At 45.6% G+C, this 24,633-nt stretch overlaps 1 protein-coding gene across 1 annotated transcript in view; it reads left to right on the top strand.

Moving 5' to 3' along the window:
- The window catches only part of WDR45B (WD repeat domain 45B), a 98,871-nt gene that overhangs the window by 33,169 nt on the left and 41,069 nt on the right, over window positions 1-24,633 (top strand). The window contains exon 2 of the mRNA XM_063960991.1: window positions 9,692-9,766. Within this exon, the coding sequence (XP_063817061.1) occupies window positions 9,692-9,766 (75 nt within the window). The remainder of the gene's footprint in view (window positions 1-9,691; window positions 9,767-24,633) is intronic.

Below are 24,633 nucleotides of genomic sequence, written 5' to 3'. Positions count from 1 at the left end.
AATCATGCACATAAGTCCACGCGGAATGTGATAGAAAGATGTTTTGGTGTGCTGAAATCTAGGTTTCGGTGTCTGGATAAGTCTGGTGGCCTTTTGTTGTATAGTCCCTCCAAGGTGACTCAAATTGTGTTCTGCTGCTGCTTTCTTCATAACATGTGTTTGCAACAACATCTGCCACATGTTGAGGAGGAGGAGGAAGAAAGCAGCCAGCAAGCAGAGGAATTAGAGACATCTGGTGATACTTGGAGTACAGATGTAGGGAGGCAGGTTAGGCAAGAGCTCATCACTCGCTATTTCTAAGGTAAGTTTGGTTTGCTTATTTCATTTGTTGTGTAATCATAAATAGATGTTTTGCCATTTTTATTGGCAAAACCATTACTCAGAATGTGTCTGTCTCCTGGACACATACAAACATACCCTCGCTTTATGCTAAACAAATGTAGCATGTGTATTGTGTGTATTTTAAAACTCAAAACAACAGATTATGAGTGGCATGCATTAAGTCTGGATAAGTGATTGTAAACTTGCAGTGCTAATTTATTACAAGCACACAATCCATTTAGTATTTTACTTTATCATTGTGTGTAACGTCCTAATGCACAGGTTCACAAACTCGGCCCTCAGGACCACACACAGTGCATGTTTTTCACGTAACCCAGTAGAAGCACAGGTGTATGAATTACTCACAGACGTATGTTAAAAGGTTCACAGGTGGAGCTAATTATGTCACTTGTGATTCTGTGAGTAGACCTGCAAAACATGCACTGTGTGGGGTCCTGAGGGCCGAGTTTGAGAACCTGTGTTCCAAAAAAACACTCCTCAACATATAATGTTAGCCTTGAGGAATACATGTGTCCCTATGTGTGATGCTCCATCATATTTAAGGGACACAAACTTACTGTAATCAAAAATAATTTATTTTCTAATGTTTGCTGCAGTAAACTTGCTGATGTGTAAGTAAATACACAGTTTGCCACATATATACATTATTATACACATTCTTTGTTTTTTGGTAAATAAGTTCTTATTTGTTGGTTTCTGCATCATGTGTAATAACATTCTTAATAATTTTTAACACACACAAACATGTCCCAACAATAATGACATTCATTTTGTCAATGTTTTTAAAAAAATTCAATGCCAACATATTAAAAGCTTTTTACGCAACTCAATTGTGTTCTTCTTGTAATGTTGTATAGAGAAGAAAGGTAAAATAGTTATCAATAACATTGTAATTTGGATTGTCTGCAGGATATGAGAATGATTGGAATCTAGAAAGAGTAATGATTAGAAAAAATCAAGTGGTCTGGTTACTTCCTGCTAACATGTATGTGGCTGCCTGGCAATGATTGTGTGTGCAGGAGAGGAGAATGATTGGAATCTAGAAAGAGTAATGATTAGAAAAAAATCAAGTGGTCTGGTTACTTCCTGCTAACATGTATGTGCGGCTCCATCAACATTTCCCTCCTCCAATACAAAAAAAAATGGTAAAGAATAAATGTGCGTACAAATTTTATGTTGTTGTTTGTACCACTTATAATTAATGATGTTGTATAAATTGTCAAGGAGCTAAGTGTTATATATATTTTGCCAAACATACACTTACTAACTATTTAGAGTTACTTATCAGAAATGTCTAATTTTGTTTTTTTGCACGTTTTTTTTGGGTGGCTGCTTGTCCTGCCCTTTGCCTTTAGCACTGTCATGTTGTCGTGCTCTGGTGGAGCGTCTTGGTGGTGATGAGACTGGCGTGATATTTGGAGTAGTTGTACCAGAACTGCTGCTTGTTTGCTGTTGGTGCATGGATCTGAGTGTTTCATTCAGGTTAGTGAGGGTGGCATTGAGTTCACGTGTAGCAGCATTTTGATTGTCTACAATTCGGAATAAACTTTCATTAATCTTTTGATTGTTTTGAAAAATGTTCATATAACTTTGCTGTTGTCTGTGCTGTTCTTCCATTAGTCTGTGCTGTTCTTCCATTATGCGCTGTAAGTTGCCCATGACCTGTGTAATGTCTGTACGCATGAATTCCATGGTATTGCCAATTCTGGTTGTTTGTTCATTTTGTCTACTCAGATTTCTTGATATTCTTCTGAGGTGACATGGTAGGCTTGCAAACATTTGTGTCTGCCTACGCAGGCAATCTTCATTAGTGGCCTGCTGTCTAGCCCAAATAGTCCAAAACACGTGATCAGGGCCTTGTGTTACTGGTGTTGTTGGGCTGTGTTGTGGTGGGGGTGTGCTTTGCTGTGGTGGTGTACTCACAGGTGCTGGGGGCTCATTCCTTGGCTTAATGGCTGCATTTCTAAGATGTTTGTCTCCTCCATGTCACTGTGTTGCTGTTGTTGCGGAGGGATGCTGTTCCCAGGACTAGAAGCTGAAATGTTAAACAAATCTCCGTTAGCTATCCATATGTTTGAGAAATGTAAACAAATCACCACACATGGAACACATGTCATTCACTGTTGCTTTCAAATATTCTGCCTAGCAACATCATCACTCATAACTTAAATATATACATATGCCTGTTTGTGGCAAATGTGTCTGGTTACTTAATTGTGAAAGCAAACACTTTAGTTTTATTGTAGCTCACACATACTCCACCATAAAAACACATTGGAATCCATAATATGTTACCTTTATAGCTTTGATCAAACTAACATAGTAATGTTTTTATATGTATTTTGCAATGTTACCTCAAACACACATGTGAAATTTGGAAAACCAACCTTACTTTTTTCACAAAAAAAACATGATTTTTTGTTGCAGCATCTTACACACAATGTGATACTGTATGGCTCAAGTGGACATACATATCTTTACTGGATGTGGACAAGGCCATTTAGCTTGGATTCCATTTCAGGTTTAACTTACTGCGGTAAGTATCTAAGTTTTTGATGTGTTTTGACTTAATGCGGTTAAGAAAAAGTTGGATTACGTTCTGAAATTGTTTACATTTATTTCAGTTTGATACTTACAATCAAGATGAGGGGAATGTGGATGACGTCTTGGAGGTGTGTCCAAAATTTGGAGTGGGGGGACAGAACATACGGACGATAATCTTCGTGGCGGGGTAGCCTGCTGTGGTTGGCCCTGGACATACGACCTTGCTTTCTTTTCGGCTACAGGTTTTTTGTGGTGATGTCTTACGGAAGTCCCACTTATGCTACTCCATACTTCTTTTGATGGACCTATTAATGAAAGTGCAATTTTGTTATGGCCATTCCTTTACAAACATACCCTATACTACAATGGACACTTTACCTGCTTCCGCAGCGTCATCATCATCAGATGTGATAGGAGTTACTGGCCGACGAGTAGTACTGCTTTTTTCAAACACTGTATAAAAAAATAAATAAAATAAAAATATTCATGCTATTGTTGATACATCCACCCATTATGCTTATAAACATTTATTCTTTAAGAAATGCTTGCTTTATTTTTAATAAAAACATAAGGACCGTAAACAAAAAATACAATACATAAAACAATAAACATTGTCCAATAGACATATGCACTATGGAAAAATCAACACAGGAAAACATGTACAGGACACTGACATAGGCCACAAGTTAAAAAAAAAAAACGTTACCAACCAAAAACACACACATCTTCATTTTCTATTGAAAGGAAAAATATTACAGATGCAATATATAAATTGCTCTGTGATGTGGCACTCCAAACACACATTACCACTATATGAGCCAAACCAAAATGTATAAATATTTTAAAAATTACACTGCAGTGTGGTGTCATGGTACAAATACAAACTAAAAATTATCAAAGAAATAATGTAATATTTTTTTACAAAATACCACTATCTAATAATGACATTACACATGTAAATGGTTTCCAAACCACTTTCCACTACTCCAGCCTCTAACATGACAACCACTGTTTTTGAAACATTGCACATGGATCACATAAATATAAAACATAGTCACAATTATAAAAAAAGAAAGGCCCAAAAGGAAAACATTATTGCAGGACAATTCAGAGACACACCAAGTCCAAACTACACATGCAAAATATCTTTCATAAAAACACATGACATACAATAAAGTAAGATGTTACATTGGCCTTTGTATAAAACATTAGCCAAAACAATGTATTTGCTGACACACACTTGAAGATGGGAGTAATATGCAACGTCACATGACACACATTTAAAAAAAAAATAAGGTCATAGAATGTAAATGCAAATACACATGCTCACCATTCTTCCTGGGCCTATCTGAATCCCGAACATGGGTTGCAGAGACTACTTCAGGAGGTATTACACTCCGCATGGGCTCCTCATACTCCAGATATCTTGCAATATAGGGCTGCCCACCACCGTTTTTTCGAGCCGACTTCGTCTCCTTGGCCATTTTGGCCTTGACACGTCGCTTTATGTCATAGTACCGTTTGCGGCACGTGTCCTCCGTCCGCTTGACCACCCCCTCACTATTGACAGCAGCAACAACTTTCGCCCACAACACCGTCTTCCTCCGTGTTGGCACCTTGGCGGACTCGGGGCCAAATAGCTGCCTCTGATACTTCATCAGCTCACGCACCAATGCCACATTTTCAGCAAAACTAAACTTTACATTCCTCCCAGTCTTAGTAGTGGTGCGTGGCTGCGGAGCACTCTGACTGTCACTATCACTTGAGGCTGCTGCAGCAACCTCACCCACCTCCTCCACCTCACTAACCCTCACCTCCTCCACCTGACCAACCACCTCCCCCTCACTCACACCCTCCACCTCATCCACCTCTGAGTCGCACATAATTGTGTGTCTAAACAGTTAACACAGAAAAAAAAAGACACACTCCTCCACTACCACTACACAACACACACACACACACACACACACACACACACACACACACACACACACACACACACACACACACACACACACACACACACGGGACTATAAAGAAAAATAACTTGGACTAAAAATGAGACAAAACCACAAAATACAAGACTACAAGAATGACAAGACCACTTTCAAACACAATACCACACTCAGAAATCGCTACCAACACTCCTCACCAAACCACAAATTCACCTACCTCCACAGCACAACCTCCCTCCTCCTCACCACTAACTAAACCCACGAGGTGCGGACGGTTTGGGGCGTATTTATATGGTTGCGCACAGACACTCCTACCATCTGAAACACAACCAATCGCGAACGGGGATGAAAAACGAAACAAAGTGAAAATGCGGCCGCAGGAAAAAAAAAACCCTGCCGCGTTTAACTTAAAAAAAAAAAAAAAAAAAAAAAAAAAAAAAAAACGGAAAAAAAAACAAAATCACGAACGCAAACGACAATGACGGCCGTAAATGTGCCAAAAAAACCCGACTGGCATCGACATCGGAAAACACGAAAACCATAAAGTCGACTGCTTCGTAACTTTGCGTATATGTATTCAAAAAGTTGCATGAAAATGCACCCGATACAAAACGAGTTTAAACACTACACAAACCGACTCAAACACGAATATTAGTAAATATTGCCCAAGGTCTTTCTGGTGACATGACCTTAGTTACTACTGTAACTTTCCTAAAACACATTCAGGACACGGCTTGGGTACTCTGACTCCCTTAAAGAGATTGGCAATATTAATGCTAAGACCACGGCTATGGCTGTGTCTGCGCGCAAAGCCATATGGTTGCGTCAGTGGATTGCTGATGCTGACTCCAAACGTAATGTGGAATGTATTCCCTTCACAGGTGACTGGCTCTTTGGAGGTGAATTGGACGCATGAATCTCCAAAGCTACTGCTGGGAAATCCACGTTTCTCCCTTCGCGGGCTCCACCTGCTAGACGTACCTACTAGGGTTCATCTACTCAGTCCTTTCGGTCCTCCAGATTTCGATCTAGGGCCAGGGGGGCCTCCAACGCAGCTAGAGGCAACAGAGGTAAGCCTAAGAAACTAGCCGTTACCGGCTCCCAGGAACGGAGCACCAGTTCTGCTTCCACAAAGACTTCAGCATGACTGTGCCCACCCACCCCGAGGGGATCTCGTGGTGGGAGCTCGGTTATGTCACTACAGCCACATCTGTGACTGTTCCTGCCAAGATACTTTGGTAAGGGACCTTATCTCTCAGGGTTACAAGCTGGAGGTTGACGGTGCTCCACTGCAACGATTTTTCAAATCAGGCTTACCAGCTTTGGAAAATATGCATGGTATGCTACTACTGGCCATAAACAAGTTGGTCCAGTCCCAGGTCATTGTTACAGTACCCCTGCAACAAGGACAAGGTTACTACTCCAGTCTGTTCGTGGTACCAAAACCAGACTGGTCTGTGAGACCCATTCTGAATCTGAAGTACTTGAATCCTTACCTGAAGGTTTTCAAATTCAAGATGGAATCTTTGAGAGCAGTGATCGCGGGCCTGGAGCAACAGGAATTCCTAGTGTCCCTGGATCTCAAGGACACTTACCTTCATATCACCATTTGGCCTCCTCATCAGGCCTATCTGCGGTTCGCCCTACTCAACGATCACTACCAGTTTCAGGCGTTACCCTTCGGCCTGTCTACAGCTCCGAGGGTGTTCACGAAGGTGATCGCGGAAATTATGTTTCAGCTCAGGGTCCAGGGGGTCAACGTAATTCCATACCTGGACGACCTCCTGATAAAAGCGAGTGCCAGGGAGCTTCCATTGCTCCACATAGATTGCACTATTCAACTTCTGCACATTGAGGATCCATCCGTGTTGAGTCCGAAGTCCCAACTGGAACCGTCTCGGCGAATCCTGTTTCTGGGGATGCTACTGGATATGGTAGCACAGAAAGTGTTCCTCCCAGAGGACAAAATGAGAACACTTCAAGAAATGGTTCGCATGGTTCTCCGACCTGCTTGAGTATCCTTTCATGTTTTCATAAAATTGTTGGGAAAGATGGTGGCCTTGTACGAGGCGATACAGTTTGGATGGTTTCATGCCAGACCTTTCCAATTGGACATCCTGAACAAGTGGTCTGGTTCCCATCTTCAGATGCACCGGATGATTCGGCTGTCACCCCAGGCCAGGATTTCACTCCTGTGGTGACTACTGTCTTTCAGCCTGCTGGAAGGTCGACTCTTTGGGATTCAGGATTGGATCCTCCTCACGACGGACGCGTGTTTGAGAGGATGGGCAGCTGTCACCCAGGGGCGCAGTTCCAGGGCAGGTGGTCTGCCCAGGAGGCCCTACTTCAGATCAACATCCTGGATCTTCGGGCCATCTACAATGCTCTGATTCAGGCCTCCCCTATGCTCCGGGATCGGGCAATCCAGGTTCAGTCGGACAACGCTACGGCTGTGGTGTACATCAATCGACAAGGAGGGACAAAAAGCAGAGCCTGCATGCGAGAAGTGTCGAGAATACTCTTCTGGGCAGAAAGACATGCAAGAGCACTGTCCGCAATCTTCATTCCGGGAGTGGACAACTGGGAAGCGGACTTCCTGAATCGCTACGATCTCCATCTAGGGGAGTTGGGGACTATACCCTCAGGTGTTTCAACAGGTGATTGACAGGTTGGGCTGCCCACAGATCGACATGATGGCCTATCGCCTCAACAAGAAGCTTCGCTGCTATTGCTCACGAACCAGGGACCCTCAGGCGAGCACAGTGGATGCGCTAACATCGCCTTGGCCTTACCAGCTGTTTTACCTATTTCTTCCAATTTTGTTGATCCCATGGGTGCTCAAGCAGATCAGGCATCAAGGAATGCAAGCAATCTTGATTGCCCCGGATTGACCCCAAAGAGTGTGGTACATGGCTCTACTGGACATGTCCGTAGAGGACCCTTGGCCTCTACCACTAAGAAGAGATCTTCTTCAGCAAGGACCGTTCGTCTACCCGGACTTACGGCGGCTTAGTTTGACTGCATGGAAGGTGAGCGGAACATCCTAGCTCACAAAGGGCTTTCCGAAAAGGTCATTGCCACTATGGTACAAGCCAGGAAACCTGTGACGTCAAAACACTATCATAATATCGGGAGGAGATATGTCTCTTGGTGCAAGGAACGCACATATCCGTCTTCAGAATTCCACTTGGGAAGATTGCTTAGTTTTCTGCAGACTGGATTTGATAAAGGCTTATGTCTTGGATCTCTTAAGGTCCAGATTTCAGCTCTTTCCGTTTTCTTCCAGAAGAAGTTGGCTATCCTGCCGGAAGTTCAGACCTGCTTGCAAGGGGTGCTTCACATACACCCTCCGTTTGTGCCGTCTATGGCACTTTGGGATTTAGATGTGGTGTTATGCTTTCTACAGTCCTCCTGGTTTGAACCTCTGATGACGGTAGAAGACAAGTACCTCATGTGGAAGACGGTGATGTTACTGGCTCTGGCTTCTTCTAGATGTGTCTCAGAATTGGGGGACTTATCGTGTAAAAGTCTCTATTTGGTCTTTTACGAGAACAGAACGGAGCTCCAGACTAGACAGCAGTTACTGCCAAAGGTGGGCTCCGCGTTTCACTTGAATCAACCTATTGTGATTCCGTCCAGTTCTGGCACTTCTGCTCCTCTGGAGGCATTGGATGCAGTGCGAACCTTGAAAATATGTCAAGAGGACGGCTCGGATCAGAAGGACAGATTCCTTGTTCGTGTTGTATGATGTGCAGAAAAAGGGTTGCCCTGCTTCAAAGCAGTCTATTGCTCGTTGGATTCGGCTTTCTATCCAACAGGCCTATGTGTTGGCAGCCTTACCTGTTCTACAGTCTCTGAAGACCCACTCTGCGAGATCGGTGGAGCCTTCCTGGGCGGCTGCCCGTGGAGTCTCGGCCCTGCAACTATGCTGAGCTGCTACCTGGTCTGGGAAGGGCACCTTTGTGAAGTTCTACAAGTTTGATACCCTGGCCAAAGAGGATACCCAGTTTGGGCAGGTGGTGCTGCAGATGTCTTTGCACGTTCCCGCCCGTTCTGGAAGCTTTGGGACATCCCCATCGTACTAATCTGTACCCAATATCCCTTATGAACGCTAGAGAAAATAGGATTTAAATACCTACTGGTAAATCCTTTTCTCGTAGTCCATAAGGGATATTGGGAGCCCGCCTCTGTGCGGTGACTTTCTGCAGGTTCTCTGTTGTGTTACCTGTTCAGCTGTTCCTGTTGCTGGCCCAGTTATGTTATGGTGTGCTGGTGTGTAAATCTCACCACACGTATTGTTGTTATGTTCCTTCTCTAAAGTATGTCATTCTCCTTCGGGTACTGTTAACATAGATTGTAAGCTTGCGAGCAAGGCCTTCCTACCTCTGTCTGTCTGTCTGTCTGTCTGTCTGTCTGTCTGTTTTTACCCAGTTTTGTTCTATTACTGTTCTAGTTGTAAAGCGCAACGGAATATGCTGCGCTAAAGTTAATAAATACATAAATAAGTTAATAAATACATAAATAACTGAGCTGTAGGAGGAGGCATAGTGGGGGGAGCCAGCACACCCAGTTGAAGAAATTTAAAGTGCACTGGCTCCTTTTGGACCCATCTATACCCCATCATACTAATCTGTCCTCAATATCCCTTATGGACTACGAGAAAAGGATTTACCGGTAGGTATTTAAAATCCTATTTTTGTACAAATAATTTTTTTAACATCATTTTGGATAAGTTGAAATACATGTTCTTCACCAAATTCAATCATAAAAAAAGTGACCATTTCTGTGCGTTTTCTGGTAGAAAAAAAATTGTCAGTTTAGTGGTTAATCACTCATATTTCTGTCCGCAGGGTGCTTTGCATGTGGCATGGAAAATGGATTCCGGGTTTATAACACAGATCCACTAAAGGAAAAGGAGAAACAAGGTGATTATTTCAGTATTAGTCTTCATACTAAGTGCTAAGTAAGAAAAAGCATCTGGATATGTTGTACCTAATTGTATTAATGACCAATTCCCCTATGGCAAGGATGGGGCTCCTTTGGCCCTCCAGTTGTTGAACTACACATACCAGCATGTCTTGCTACAGTTTTGCTATTTGGCCATGCTAAAACTGTTGAATGGCATGCTGGGATGTGTAGTTCAACCACAGCTGGATGGCCAAAGGTTCCCCACCCCTGTTCTAGAGACTGTTTATGAACTTTGGAGACAAAAAAACATTAGGGGAAATTTTTGTCTGTCTGTTTGCCTGTTCATTCCAACATTACGCAAAAACTAGCTTGGGTATGTATGATCTCGATATGACATCAGGGAGAGGAGCAATAAAGGAAAAACCGGACTCTTGACATTCGGCAAGGGCAGTGTGCAGGCAAGCGTCTGCTTGGCTATGACGATCAGCAAGTCGCATGGGGCAAATGCTCACTGCTGCAGGTGTAGATCTCAGGACCAGCTGCTTCTACTATGGACAGCTTTATATGGCTTCCTCACAAGATAGTAGTCCTATGCATCTTTTCGTGTTAATTTCTTGTTAAACAATATTTGCTTTTTTCCCCCCAGGGATTATGTGATCAATGTGTACAATCTAAAATATACATCACAATACTAGGTGGCATTACTGTGTTTGTAAAATTAGTTCCGCTGAGCAACAGACATCCACATGAGCAAAGCTGCAAGCAAATACTGGTGTGTGTGTGTGTATGTATGTGTGTGTTAGAGAGAGAGAGAGAGATATATATATATATCTATATCTGTCTAAGATTTTAAACCTACCGGTAAATCTTTTTCTCCTAGTCCGTAGAGGATGCTGGGGACTCCGTAAGGACCATGGGGCATAGACAGTGCTCTATGCCCCTCCTCCAGACCTCAGCTAGAGAACTGTGCCCAGAGGAGACGGACAATACGAAGAAAGGATTTTGGTAATCCAAGGGCAAGATTCATACCAGCCCACACCGTATAACATGGAACATACGGAACCAGTTAACAGTATGCAACAAACAGTATCAGGCAAAGACTGATTTCAACTGTAACATAACCCTTATGTAAGCAACAACTATATACAAGTCTTGCAGAAAATAGTCCGCACTGGGACGGGCGCCCAGCATCCTCTACGGACTAGGAGAAAAAGATTTACCGGTAGGTTTAAAATCTTATTTTCTCTTATGTCCTAGAGGATGCTGGGGACTCCGTAAGGACCATGGGGTTTATACCAAAGCTCCAGACCGGGCGGGAGAGTGCGGATGACTCTGCAGCACCGATTGAGCAAACGCAAGGTCCTCATCAGCCAGGGTATCAAACTTATAGAACTTCGCAAAAGTGTTTAAACCCGACCAGGTAGCTGCTCGGCAAAGCTGTAAAGCCGAGACGCCTCGGGCAGCCGCCCAAGAAGAGCCCACCTTCCTAGTGGAATGGTCCTTTACCGAATTTGGTAACTGCAATCCTGCCGTAGAATGAGCCTGCTGAATCGTGTTACAGATCCAGCAAGCAATAGTCTGCTTCGAAGCAGGAGCGCCAACTTTGTTGGCTGCATACAGGACAAACAGTGCTTCTGTTTTCCTAACCCGAGCCGTCCTGGCTACATAGATTTTTAAGGCCCTGACTACTACATCTAGGGACTTGGAGTCCTCCAAGTCACCCGTAGCCACAGGCACCACAATAGGTTGGTTCATATGAAATGATGAAACCACCTTGGGCAAAAATTGAGGACGAGTCCTCAACTCCGCTCTATCCACATGGAAAAACAGATAGGGGCTCTTGTGAGACAAGGCCGCCAATTCGGACACCCGCCTCGCAGATGCCAAGGCCAACAACATGACCACCTTCCAAGTGAGAAATTTTAATTCAACCGTCTGAAGCGGTTCAAACCAGTGAGATTTTAGGAACTGTAACACCGCGTTAAGGTCCCATGGTGCCACTGGGGGCACAAAAGGAGGCTGGATGTGCAGCACTCCGTTTACAAAAGTCTGGACTTCTGGGAGAGAAGCCAATTCCTTCTGAAAGAATATAGATAGGGCCGAAATTTGTACCTTAATGGAGCTTTAGGACCATATCCACTCCTGTCTGCAGAAAGTGGAGAAAACGGCCCAGATGGAAATCCTCCGTAGGAGCATTCTTGGCTTCACACCAAGAAACATACTTCCTCCAGATACGGTGATAATGTTTCGTTGTCACCTCCTTCCTAGCCTTTATCAGCGTAGGGATGACTTCTTCCAGAATACCTTTCCCAGCTAGGATTCGGTGTTCAACCGCCATGCCGTCAAACGTAACCGCGGTAAGTCTTGGAACACGCAGGGCCCCTGCTGTAACAGGTCCTCCCTGAGAGGAAGAGGCCACGGATCTTCTGTGAGCATTTCCTGAAGATCTGAGTACCAGGCCCTTCGAGGCCAATCTGGAACAATGAGTATTATCTGCACTCCTTTTTTGTCTTATGATTCTCAATATTTTTGAGATGAGAGGAAGAGGAGGGAACACATAGACCGACTGAAACACCCATGGTGTCACCAGGGCGTCCACCGCTACTGCCTGAGGGTCCCTTGACCTGGCACAATACTTCCGAAGCTTCTTGTTGAGGCGTGACGCCATCATGTCTATTTGAGGAATTCCCTGAAGACTTGTTATCTCTGCAAAAACTTCTTGATGAAGTCCCCACTCTCCTGGACGGAGATTGTGCCTGCTGAGGAAGTCTGCTTCCCAGTTGTCCACTCCCGGAATGAAGATTGCTGACAGAGCGCTTACGTAATTTTCCGCCCAGCGAAGAATCCTGGTGGCTTCCGCCATTGCCACTCTGCTCCTTGTCCTGCCTTGGCGGTTTACATGAGCCACGGCTGTGACGTCTGATTGAATCAGAACCGGTAGGTCGCGAAGAAGATTCTCCGCTTGTCGTAGGCCGTTGTATATGGCCCTCAATTCCAGTACGTTGATGTGTAGACAAGCCTACTGGCTTGACCATAGCCCCTGAAAATTTCTTCCTTGTGTGACTGCTCCCCATCCTCGGAGGCTCGCATCCGTGGTCACCAGAACCCAGTCCTGAATGCCGAACCTGCGACCCTCTAGAAGGTGAGCACTCTGCAGCCACCACAGGAGACACCCTGGTCCTGGGGGACAGGCTTATTTTCTGATGTATTTGTAGATGGGACCCGGACCACTTGTCCAGAAGGTCCCACTGAAATGTCCTCGCATGAAACCTGCCGAATGGGATGGCCTCATAGGCTGCCACCATTTTCCCCATAACTCGAGTGCATTGATGAACAGACGCACTTTTTGGTTTTTGCAGATCTCTGACCATGTTCTGGAGGTCCTGGGCTTTTTCCATCGGGAGAAAAACCCTCTTCTGTTCCGTGTCCAGAATCATGCCTAGGAATGATAGTCGCGTCGTTGGAATCATTTGTGACTTTGGCAGATTTAGAATCCAACCGTGCTGTTGTAGCACTCTCAGGGAGAGCGACACGCTTTTCAGCAACTGATCTCTCGATCTCGCTTTTATCAGGAGATCGTCCAAGTACGGGATAATTGTGACTCCCTGCCTGCGCAGGAGCACCATCATCTCCGCCATCACCTTGGTGAAAATTCTCTGGGCTGTGGAAAGCCCAAACGGCAACGTCTGAAACTGGTAATGACAGTCCTGTACAGCGAATCTCAGGTACTCCTGATGAGGATATATTGGAACATGAAGGTATGCATCCTTTATGTCGAGTGACACCATAAAATCCCCCCCTTCCAGACTGGAGATCACTGCCCGGAGCGATTCCATCTTGAATTTGAACTTTTTCAAGTATCTGTTTAGGGATTTTAGATTTAAAATGGGTCTGACCGAGCCATCCGGCTTCGGGACCACGAACAGCGTTGAATAGTACCCTTTCCCCTGTTGGACTAGGGGAACCTTGATAATCACGTGCTGTTGACACTGCTTTTGAATTGCAGCTAACACTACTGCCCTCTCTGGGGGAGAAGCTGGCAAGGCCGACTTGAAAAATCGGCGAGGGGGCACCTCTTCGAATTCCAGTTTGTAGCCTTGGGATACAATTTCCACCACCCAAGGATCCATTTCTGACAGAACCCAGACCTGGCTGAAGAGTCGAAGACGTGCCCCCACCGGTGCGGACTCCCTCAGTGGAGCCCCAGCGTCATGCGGTGGATTTAGTAGAAGTCGGGGAGGACTTGCGTTCTTTACCCTCTACCCTTACCTCTGGCGAGGAAGGATGAGCCCCGACCTCTTCTGGACTTATGCGACCGAAAGGACTGCATCTGATATTGTGGTGTTTTCTTTTGCTGTGCGGGAACAAAAGGCAAAAAAGTAGATTTACCCGCGGTAGCTGTGGAAACCAGATCCGCGAGACCTTCCCCCAAATAAAACTTCACCCTTGTAAGGTAAAACCTCCATATCCTTCTTAGAGTCGGCATCACCCGTCCATTGGCGGGTCCACAGGGCTCGCCTAGCAGAAATCGCCATGGCGTTTGCTCTCGAACCTAGCAGGCCAGCGTCTCTTTGAGCGCGTCTCATATATAAGACAGCGTCTTTAATGGGACCTAGGGTCAATAAAATGGTATCCCTATCTAGGGTATCAAAGTCAGCCGACAAGGTATCTGTCCAAGCTGCTGTTATGCACACCAGTGCCAGCAGGAATGTACTGGTGTCTGAACGGTGAGGGATGCAAAACAAATGAACTCACAGACAGACTGGGGAATATGACATTACATACACAGAAGGTGATAGGGTAACAAAATAAACACAAAGTGAACAGAGAAGCCCAAAGGCTAAGAAACTGGGTGTCTCCCTAGTATTAGGAATGCTCAGATGGATGTAGTGATTTAATACGTAGAGAACCCGAAATGCTGTTGCTAAGGGCAACAGCAAAACCCTAAAGGGTTACCAACGGGTGTGGCAGTAAACTCCTTGGTCAGAGATGGAATAATAGACACAAGGAGAGTCTCCACAATCCTAGTCCTCACTTGCAGTGCACTGGTTCAGCTTACTGACACCTGAACACCTTGCACAGTGAGAGAGGATTTTGGCAGGCAAGTCTGAGAATGCAGCCGCAAACTTGCTAGGTTCACAGAGTAGCAAAAGAACCCCAGCAGGTTAAACGACTGACTCCAGTCTTACTGCTAGGTCTGGATTGGCAGAGTGTAATACCAAATCCCAAGGCCTATTTGCAGTAAGCAACAAACAAATACAAAGTTTACACAGTACTAGCTAGCTTTCAGGAACTGACTAACCAACAAAGATTCAGCAGCATCTGCCTAACCTGAGAAGAGGGTTTATATAGCAGGTGCTGTCCACGCCCCACTCAGACCTCACAGACACTGAGCACAAAAACCAGCACCGGATCCCCTGCCGTGCACAGAGCCTGTAACCACTGCACAGCAAAAGACCCGAACCGGAGTATCAGCTACGCTCAGGTTACTCCGCTAGCACTTGTCTCCCGGTTGCCATGACGACGTGGCAGCACAGAGCAGGAGACCCTAACAGTACCCCCCCCCTCTGACGAGGGGTCAAAGAACCCCTACCACCGGGTTTATCGGGGAACTGCGAGAAGAAAGAGCGTAACAGTCTGGGGGCATGAAGATCACAACTGCGCACCCACGACCGCTCCTCCGGGCCATACCCCTTCCAGTGCACCAAAAATGACAGCCGACCCCGAACCATCTTGGAGTCAAGAATCCTTTCAACAACAAACTCCCTCTGGCCACGTATCAGAAGAGGGGAAGGTCTTCCACTGGAAGAAGGATTACTAATCGCCCATTTTAAAAGGGAACAATGAAATGTTTTATTGATACCCAAAGAACGGGGTAGATCTAACTGAAATGCCACCGGATTGATAACCCTAGTGATCTTATAAGGACCGATGAACCGGGGGCCTAACTTATGAGATGGCTGTCTCAACTTCAAATTCTTGGTAGACAACCAGACGAAGTCTCCTAATTTGAAGCTGCAGGGTCTTTTCCGCTTATCAAAAACCCTTTTGGTCACTAATGACACAGACACAAGGGCTTTCTTCACTTTCCTCCAAATACCTCTAAGGACCGAAACCACAGAGGAACCACCAGGCGTGGAGTCCAGGGGGTCAAAAGAATTGGCCTTAGGATGATGCCCATACACACAAAGGAAGGGAGAGATCCCTGTAGCAGAGTGAGCCGCGTTGTTATAGGCAAACTCCGCCATGGACAGATGAGCAACCCAGTCAGTCTGACACTTGGAGACATAACACCTGAGGAACTGCTCCAAGGACTGGTTCACCCTTTCAGTCTGCCCATTAGACTGCGGATGGTAGCCTGACGACAAGCTGACAGAAATCTGGAGATCGGAACAAAATGCCCTCCAGAATTTGGCCACAAACTGGGATCCGCGGTCAGAGACCACATCAAGTGGCAACCCGTGGAGGCGCACAACATGCAGCATAAATAATTCCGACAGGCGTCTGGCCGATGGCAGCCCAACCAATGGAACGAAGTGCGCCATCTTCGAAAACCTGTCAACGACAACCCAGATGGCTGTCATCCCTGAGGATTTGGGCAAGTCCACCACAAAATCCATTGAAATGTGGGTCCATGGCTTAGATGGAATAGAGAGTGGATGTAATGGGCCAACAGGAACCCCTCTAGGAGTCTTATTTCGGGCACAGATGTCACATGCCCGAACCCACTGATCCACATCCCTAGCCACCGAGGGCCACCACACCGCCCTAGATAGCAACTCCCGAGTTCTGGCAATACCCGGGTGACCTGCCGACTTCTTGGCATGGAATTCCAGGAACACTCGCTGTCTTAACCTAGGAGGCACAAACAAAAGACCTACCGGAAGGTCTGGAGGAGCCTGCTCCTGTGCTCTAAGGACTAATGACAAGAGGTCCTGGGTAATGCCCACTTTAATACATGATGGGGACACAATGGGCAATGGCTCCTCGGTGGTCTCCTGGATTGGAGCAAAACTCCGCGAGAGCGCATCAGCCTTGATGTTTTTTGACCCATGGCGATATGTTATCAAAAAATTAAAGCGAGCAAAAAACAAAGCCCATCGTGCCTGCCTGGCATTGAGGCGCTTCGCTGACTCTAAATATGCCAAATTCTTATGGTCGGTGAGAATTGAGACCACAAACTTAGCCCCCTCAAGCCAGTGTCTCCACTCCTCGAGTGCATCCTTAATAGCCAACAATTCCCGGTTACCCACGTCATAATTCATCTCGGCAGGCGAAAATTTACGGGAAAAGTAAGCACAGGGATGAAGGCGATTATAGACACCCCCCATCTGAGAGAGCACTGCCCCAATACCCATCTCGGAGGCATCCACCTCCACCACAAAAGGACGCTCTGGATCTGGGTGTCGCAGCACCTTGGCCGAGACAAATGCCCTTTTGAGACGGGCAAAAGCCGCTTTGGCCTCACAAGACCAGTGAGCAACATCCGCCCCTTTCTTAGTGAGTGCCTCCAAGGGCGCCACTATAGACGAAAATCCAGCGATAAATAGTCTATAAAAATTCGCAAAGCCCAGAAAACGCTGAAGCGCCTTCAAACTAGTGGGCTGCACCCAATCCAGGACTGCCTGTACCTTGGAACCCTCCATTTGGAAACCTTCTGGGGAGATAATATATCCTAGAAATGCGATTTGCTGAACTTCAAATTCGCACTTCTCCAGCTTCGCCCCAAGCCGGTGGTCTCTGAGTTTCTGGAGGACTAAGCGTACATGCTTCCGATGTTCCTCCAGGGAATGGGAGAAGATTAGGATGTCATCTAAGTATACAACTAAGAATCTATCCAAATATTCCCTGAGCACATCGTTCATGAAGTCCTGGAAGACTGCCGGGGCATTACAGAGCCCAAAAGGCATCACCAAATATTTATAATGCCCTGAGTGGGTATTAAAGGCAGTCTTCCATTCATCCCCCTCTCTTATTCGGATTAGATTGACCTACGCGGTGCGTACAATCTTAGAAAAAATGGTGGCAGTACGAAGCTGGTCAAACAAGACCGAAATGAGAGGCAGTGGGTATGAGTTTTTAATCGTGATACGGTTCAATTCCCTGAAGTCGATGCAGGGTCGCAACGAACCGTCCTTTTTACCCACGAAGAAGAACCCCGACCCAACTGGAGACTGTGAAGGTCTGATAAATCCCTTAGCCAAGTTCTCCTGAATGTACTCTGCCATAGCCTGAGTCTCAGGACGTGACAGGGAGTACAACCTGCTCTTGGGAAGCTTAGCATTCGGCAACAAATCAATGGCACAGTCATAGGGGCGATGGGGAGGTAGTACCTCTGCAACTCTTTTGGAGAACACGTCCGCAAAATCTGCATAACATCCTGGCAATCCTGGCAAACTTAGCTGCGAAAGCCTGACTGGAAGGCTCAAGCAACTCCTGAAACAATCAGTACCCCAACTAAGAATCTCCCCAGAGACCCAGTCAAATTGAGGATTGTGGGCCCTTAACCAGGGTAACCCCAACACCAATGGGGCAAAAGTACAGACAGTCACATAAAAGGACAATTTTTCAGAGTGTGTGGCTCCAATAAACAAGGAAATCTGGCTAGTGCAAGAGGTAATTTTACCCTGGGATAATGGTTCCCCGTTTAACCCACAAATCTCAATTTCCGATGCCAAGGGTACTAAGGGAACAGAGTGTTTCAGGGCGAATTGGCGGTCCATAAAAACCCCGTCGGCCCCACTGTCCACAAAGGCCTCAGTTTTGACAGTTTGACCGAGGATCTTCAAGGTCACCGGAATGATAAAAGTCGTCTTGGGAAATTCTGACTTCTGGCCTGACAGGATATTTCCCATCACCCTCAGGCCCTGAAGTTTTCCGGCTTTTCTGGGCATGATACTACCACATGACCTTTATTCCCACAGTACAAACATAACCCCTGCTGTCTCCTCCGCGTCTTCTCACGCGAGGAGAGTCGGGTAGCCCCAATCTGCATAGGCTCCTCGGAAAATTCCTCAGAGTCTGAGGTTCCCTTGGGAAAGAAGGAAACCTCGGTCTCCCTTTCAAGCATGCGCTCTCTCAGCCGTCTATCCACCCGAATGGATAACTGCATGAGCTGATCCAAGCTATCAGGCAAGGGATATTGTACCAGTTGGTCTTTTAACTGGTTAGAAAGACCTCTTCGGTATTGGTGTCTCAGGGCTGGGTCATTCCACTGGGTATCATGGGCCAACCTCTGAAACTCCGTACAATAAACCTCAACTGGCCTTCGCCCTTGCTTAAGGATCGAAATCTGAGCCTCGGCTGAGGCCGTCTTGTCAGGGTCATCATACAACATGCCCAGTGCTGTAAAAAAAGCATCAACACTTTTAAGCGACGGACAGTCAGGCTGCAACCCATATGCCCAGACCTGTGGGTCTCCTCGTAGCAAGGAAATCACTATGCCCACCCGCTGAATCTCCGACCCAGAAGACTGAGGCCTAAGCTGGAAATATAGCTTGCAGCTCTCCTTGAAACAAAAGAACTGCAAGCGATCTCGAGAAAAACGATCCGGTAGATTTACTTTCGGCTCTTTAACCTCTGAAGGTACTGCTGCTGCGGGAGCTCCGCCAGCGGCCTGTGAGGTGTGCATTTTAATGGACAAATCATTAAATTGTCGAGTCAGGACCTGCACCTGATCGACCACCTGTTGCAAAGTATTTTGAGGGGTATGCTCCATATTCCCACAAAATTTCAACAGGAGTATTGGGCTGCTGAATATGTTATGCACACCAGTGCCAACAGGAATGTACTGGTGTCTGAACGGTGAGGGATGCAAAACAAATGAACTCACAGACAGACTGGGGAATATGACATTACATACACAGAAGGTGATAGGGTAACAAAATAAACACAAAGTGAACAGAGAAGCCCAAAGGCTAAGAAACTGGGTGTCTCCCTAGTATTAGGAATGCTCAGATGGAAAGAAGCGAGATGTAGTGATTTAATACGTAGAGAACCCGAAATGCTGTTGCTAAGGGCAACAGCAAAACCCTAAAGGGTTACCAACGGGTGTGGCAGTAAACTCCTTGGTCAGAGATGGAATAATAGACACAAGGAGAGTCTCCACAATCCTAGTCCTCACTTGCAGTGCACTGGTTCAGCTTACTGCCACTAAACTGACACCTGAACACCTTGCACAGTGAGAGGATTTTGGCAGGCAAGTCTGAGAATGCAGCCGCAAACTTGCTAGGTTCACAGAGTAGCAAAAGAACCCCAGCAGGTTAAACGACTGACTCCAGTCTTACTGCTAGGTCTGGATTGGCATAGTGTAATACCAAATCCCAAGGCCTATTTGCAGTAAGCAACAAACAAATACAAAGTTTACACAGTACTAGCTAGCTTTCAGGAACTGACTAACCAACAAAGATTCAGCAGCATCTGCCTAACCTGAGAAGAGGGTTTATATAGCAGGTGCTGTCCACGCCCCACTCAGACCTCACAGACTGTGAGCACAAAAACCAGCACCGGATCCCCTGCCGTGCACAGAGCCTGTAACCACTGCACAGCAAAAGACCCGAACCGGAGTATCAGCTACGCTCGGGTTACTCCGCTAGCACTTGTCTCCCGGTTGCCATGACGACGTGGCAGCACAGAGCAGGAGACCCTAACAGCTGCTACCGCGCTACATACCCATGCCGATGCTATTGCCGGTCTGAGTAAAGCACCCGTATGCGTATAAATAGATTTTAAGGTAGTTTCCTGTCTGCGATCAGCAGGATCCTTGAGGGCTGCCGTGTCTGGAGACGGTAGCGCCACCTTCTTGGACAAGCGCATACTGTGCAGGGAAAGGATACGCCATAAGAATCCTCTTGGGAATCTGCAGTTTTTTGTCTGGAGTTTCCCAAGCTTTTTCAAATAACTCGTTCAGCTCATGAGATGGGGGAAAGGTTACCTCAGGTTTCTTTTCCTTATACATGCGCACCCTCGTGTCAGGGACAGAGAGGGGTCATCTGTGATATGCAAAACATCTTTTATTGCAATAATCATATAATGAATACTTTTGGCCACCCGTGGATGTAACCTTGCATCATCGTAGTCGACACTGGAGTCAGAATCCGTGTCGGTATTAGTGTCTGCTATTTGGGATAGAGAACGTTTTTGAGACCCTGAAGGGCCTTGTGACACAGTCAAAGCCGTGGATTGACTCCCTGCTTTTTCCCTGGACTCTGCTTTGTCCAACCTCTTATGTAATAAGGTCACATTTGCATTCAAAACATTCCACATGTCCAACCAATCAGGTGTCGGCGTTGCCGACGGAGACACCACAATCATCTGCTCCACCTCCTCCTTAGATGAGCCTTCTGCTTCAGACATGTCGACACACTCGTACCGACACCCCCACACACAGGGATATATTTATATGGAGACATTTCCCCAATAAGGCCCTTTGGAGAGACAGAGAGAGAGTATGCCAGCGCCAACTGACACTGGAAACAAATTCCCAGATAATATAGCGCTTTTATATATAATTATCTGTATAATACACTCACTGCGCCTTACAAATGCGCCCCCCCCCCCCCCCCCTTCCCTTTCTGCCCTGTGCCACCGTGTTCAGCAGGGGAGAGTCCGGGGAGCCAGCTTCTCTGCAGTGCTCTGTGGAGAAAATGGCGCTGGTTAGTGCTGTGGAATCAAGCTCCGCCCCCTCCAGCGGCGGGCTTCGGTCCCGCTCAATTTTGTAATACTGGCGGGGGATTTTTATATCTACTGCCTCCGCAGCCTATATATATATATATATATATATATATATATATATATATATATATATATATATATATATATATATATATATATATATATATGTATATGTATATGTATGTATGTGTATATATATATATATATATATATATATATATATATATGTATATATATATATGTATTTGCCAGTCCTAGAGGTTTATATTGCTGCCCAGGGCGCGCCCCCCTGCACCCATCAGTGCCTGCAGTGTGTGTTGTGTGTGGGAGCAATGGCGCGCAGCATTACCGCTGCGCGCTTACCTCAGGGAAGATCTGAAGTCTTCTGCCGCCTTTGAAGTCTTCTTCTTATACTCACCCGGCTTCTGTCTTCCGGCTCTGTGAGGAGGACGGCGGTGCGGCTCTGGGACGAACGGCAAGGGGAGACCTGCGTTCCGACTCCCTCTGGAGCTAATGGTGTCCAGTAGCCTAAGAAGCAGAGCCTATCAGTTAAGAAGGTCTGTTTCTCTCTCCTCAGTCCCACGATGCAGGGAGCCTGTTGCCAGCAGTGCTCCCTGAAAATAAAAAACCTAACAAAATTCTTTTTTCAGAGAAACTCAGGAGAGCTCCCTGTAATGCACCCAGTGTCCTCTAGGCACAGGAACTAACTGAGGTCTGGAGGAGGGGCATAGAGGGAGGAGCCAGTGCACACCCATTCTAAGGTTCTTTATGGTGCCCATGTCTCCTGCGGAGCCTGTCTAAGCCCCAGGGTCCTTACGGAGTCCCCAGCATCCTCTAGGACGTAAGAGAAATAAAAAAAAAATTATACACACACACACACACACACACACACACACACACACACACACACACACACACACACACACACACACACACACACACACACACACACACACACACACACACACACACACTGAGTATCCCTTATCCACTGAGTATCCCTGGGGCCAGAAGTATTTTGGATATCGGATTTTTCCGTATTTTGGAATAATTGCATACCATGATGAGATATCATGGCGATAGGACCCAAATCTAAGCACACAATGCATTTATGATACATATACACCTTATATAAACAGCTTGAAGTTCATTTTAGCCAATATTTTTAATAACTTTGTACATTAAACAAAGTGTGTGTACGTTCACAAAATTCATGTATGTTTCATATACACCTTATACACACAGCCTGAAGGTAATTTAATACAATATTTTTAATAACTTTGTGTATTAAACAAAGTTTGTGTACATTCAGCCATCAGAAAACAAAGGTTTCACTATCTCACTCAAAAAAGTCCGTATTTCGGAATATTCCGTATTTCGGAATATTTGGATATGGGATACTCAACCTGTGTGTGTGTGTGTGTGTGTGTGTGTATATATATATATATGTATGTGTGTGTGTATATATATATATATATATATATATATATATATATATATATATATATATATATATATATATATATATATACACAAGCAGAGAAATTAGGTGGCACTCACAGGCTTGTAGTTAAACGTGAAAAACTCCGTGAAGAGATTTATTGTGCAAAACAAGTAACGTTTCGGGGACGTGTCCCCTTCCTCAGACAATTCAATAATGACAAATACCTTGAATAAATAGCATACAGTGACCCCACTTACCCCCATCATCATGACTCCCAGCTGCGTGGACCACGGCTTGTCTCGGCGTCTCCCGGCCCGCACTTCCGGTTTCGGCGTCACCGCCCGGCCGGAAGTGACGCATGCGGGCTTCGCCGGTCACCATGGAGACGCACTGGGAGCCCTGTGAATGTAAACAGACATGAAACAAAACCAGAACACGAATTACTCACTGTGAAAAAATGACACATAATAAAACAGCGCTCAATCAGAGCTGGAGTGTCTATAAAAACTTGTGTGTAACGTGCAAACAACACACTGTCAAAACCTGAACATCTACAATCCAAAATGATGTTCTTAAAAAGTTAATTAAAACATTAAAACCTTAAACAATACTAAATCAGTCAGGTACAATAGAATCCTAAATGCAGTGCACTTCTCATATAATACATAATCCTGGATGGCGCTAGACCAAGATGGCTCCAAATCTGAAAAAACGCTATGTATGTATTAGTGGTATATTTTCATGAGCATGTTTAACCTTCTAGTGGTTACATCAGATAAACCTGCTCACTCTCAGGGCTAATTACTGAATCAAGGTGGTGCTTCAAATGCTTGGGGTGTACGACCTGTTCATTTTTCCTTGTGGGTGAATCCTTTCCCCACCCGCATACCGGGCAAAGATTGAAGATCAGGTGGCCACTCACCTGCACGTCCCGTTTTGTCATCTACATAATCATTTGCCCGTGTGGGCTTTATTATGTGGGCAAAACGGAGTGCCAATTGAAGGTCAGACTAACCCAACATAGGTCCGCTATACGGGCAGCCCTGGCAACAGGGACTAGTGACCAACCGGTGGCCAGGCACTTTGCCACACAGCACCACACGTTGGCTAGCCTCAGATATAGGGCCATTGATCACGTTCCAGCGTCCTTAAGAGGTGGTGATAGGGGAAAGAAATTGTTACAGCTAGAATCCAGGTGGATTTTTCGCCTGGATTGTCTAGCCCCCAAAGGGTTGAATGAGTCCCTTGGATTAATCAATTTCTTATAAAATATGCCAGACCCATGAGAGTCCAGAGTCTGTGGCAACCATATCCACAGAGAAGTAGGTAAAAACCACCTTGATTCAGTAATTAGCCCTGAGAGTGAGCAGGTTTATCTGATGTAACCACTAGAAGGTTAAACATGCTCATGAAAATATACCACTAATACATACATAGCGTTTTTTCAGATTTGGAGCCATCTTGGTCTAGCGCCATCCAGGATTATGTATTATATGAGAAGTGCACTGCATTTAGGATTCTATTGTACCTGACTGATTTAGTATTGTTTAAGGTTTTAATGTTTTAATTATCTTTTTAAGAACATCATTTTGGATTGTAGATGTTCAGGTTTTGACAGTGTGTTGTTTGCACGTTACACACAAGTTTTTATAGACACTCCAGCTCTGATTGAGCGCTGTTTTATTATGTGTCATTTTTTCACAGTGAGTAATTCTTGTTCTGGTTTTGTTTCATGTCTGTTTACATTCACAGGGCTCCCAGTGCGTC

This window comes from Pseudophryne corroboree, chromosome 3 (genome assembly GCF_028390025.1).
Source record: "Pseudophryne corroboree isolate aPseCor3 chromosome 3, aPseCor3.hap2, whole genome shotgun sequence".
NCBI classification, from domain to species: domain Eukaryota; kingdom Metazoa; phylum Chordata; class Amphibia; order Anura; family Myobatrachidae; genus Pseudophryne; species Pseudophryne corroboree.
Note: the sequence above shows the minus strand (reverse complement) of the source record. Positions and strands in the feature narration are given on the sequence as shown.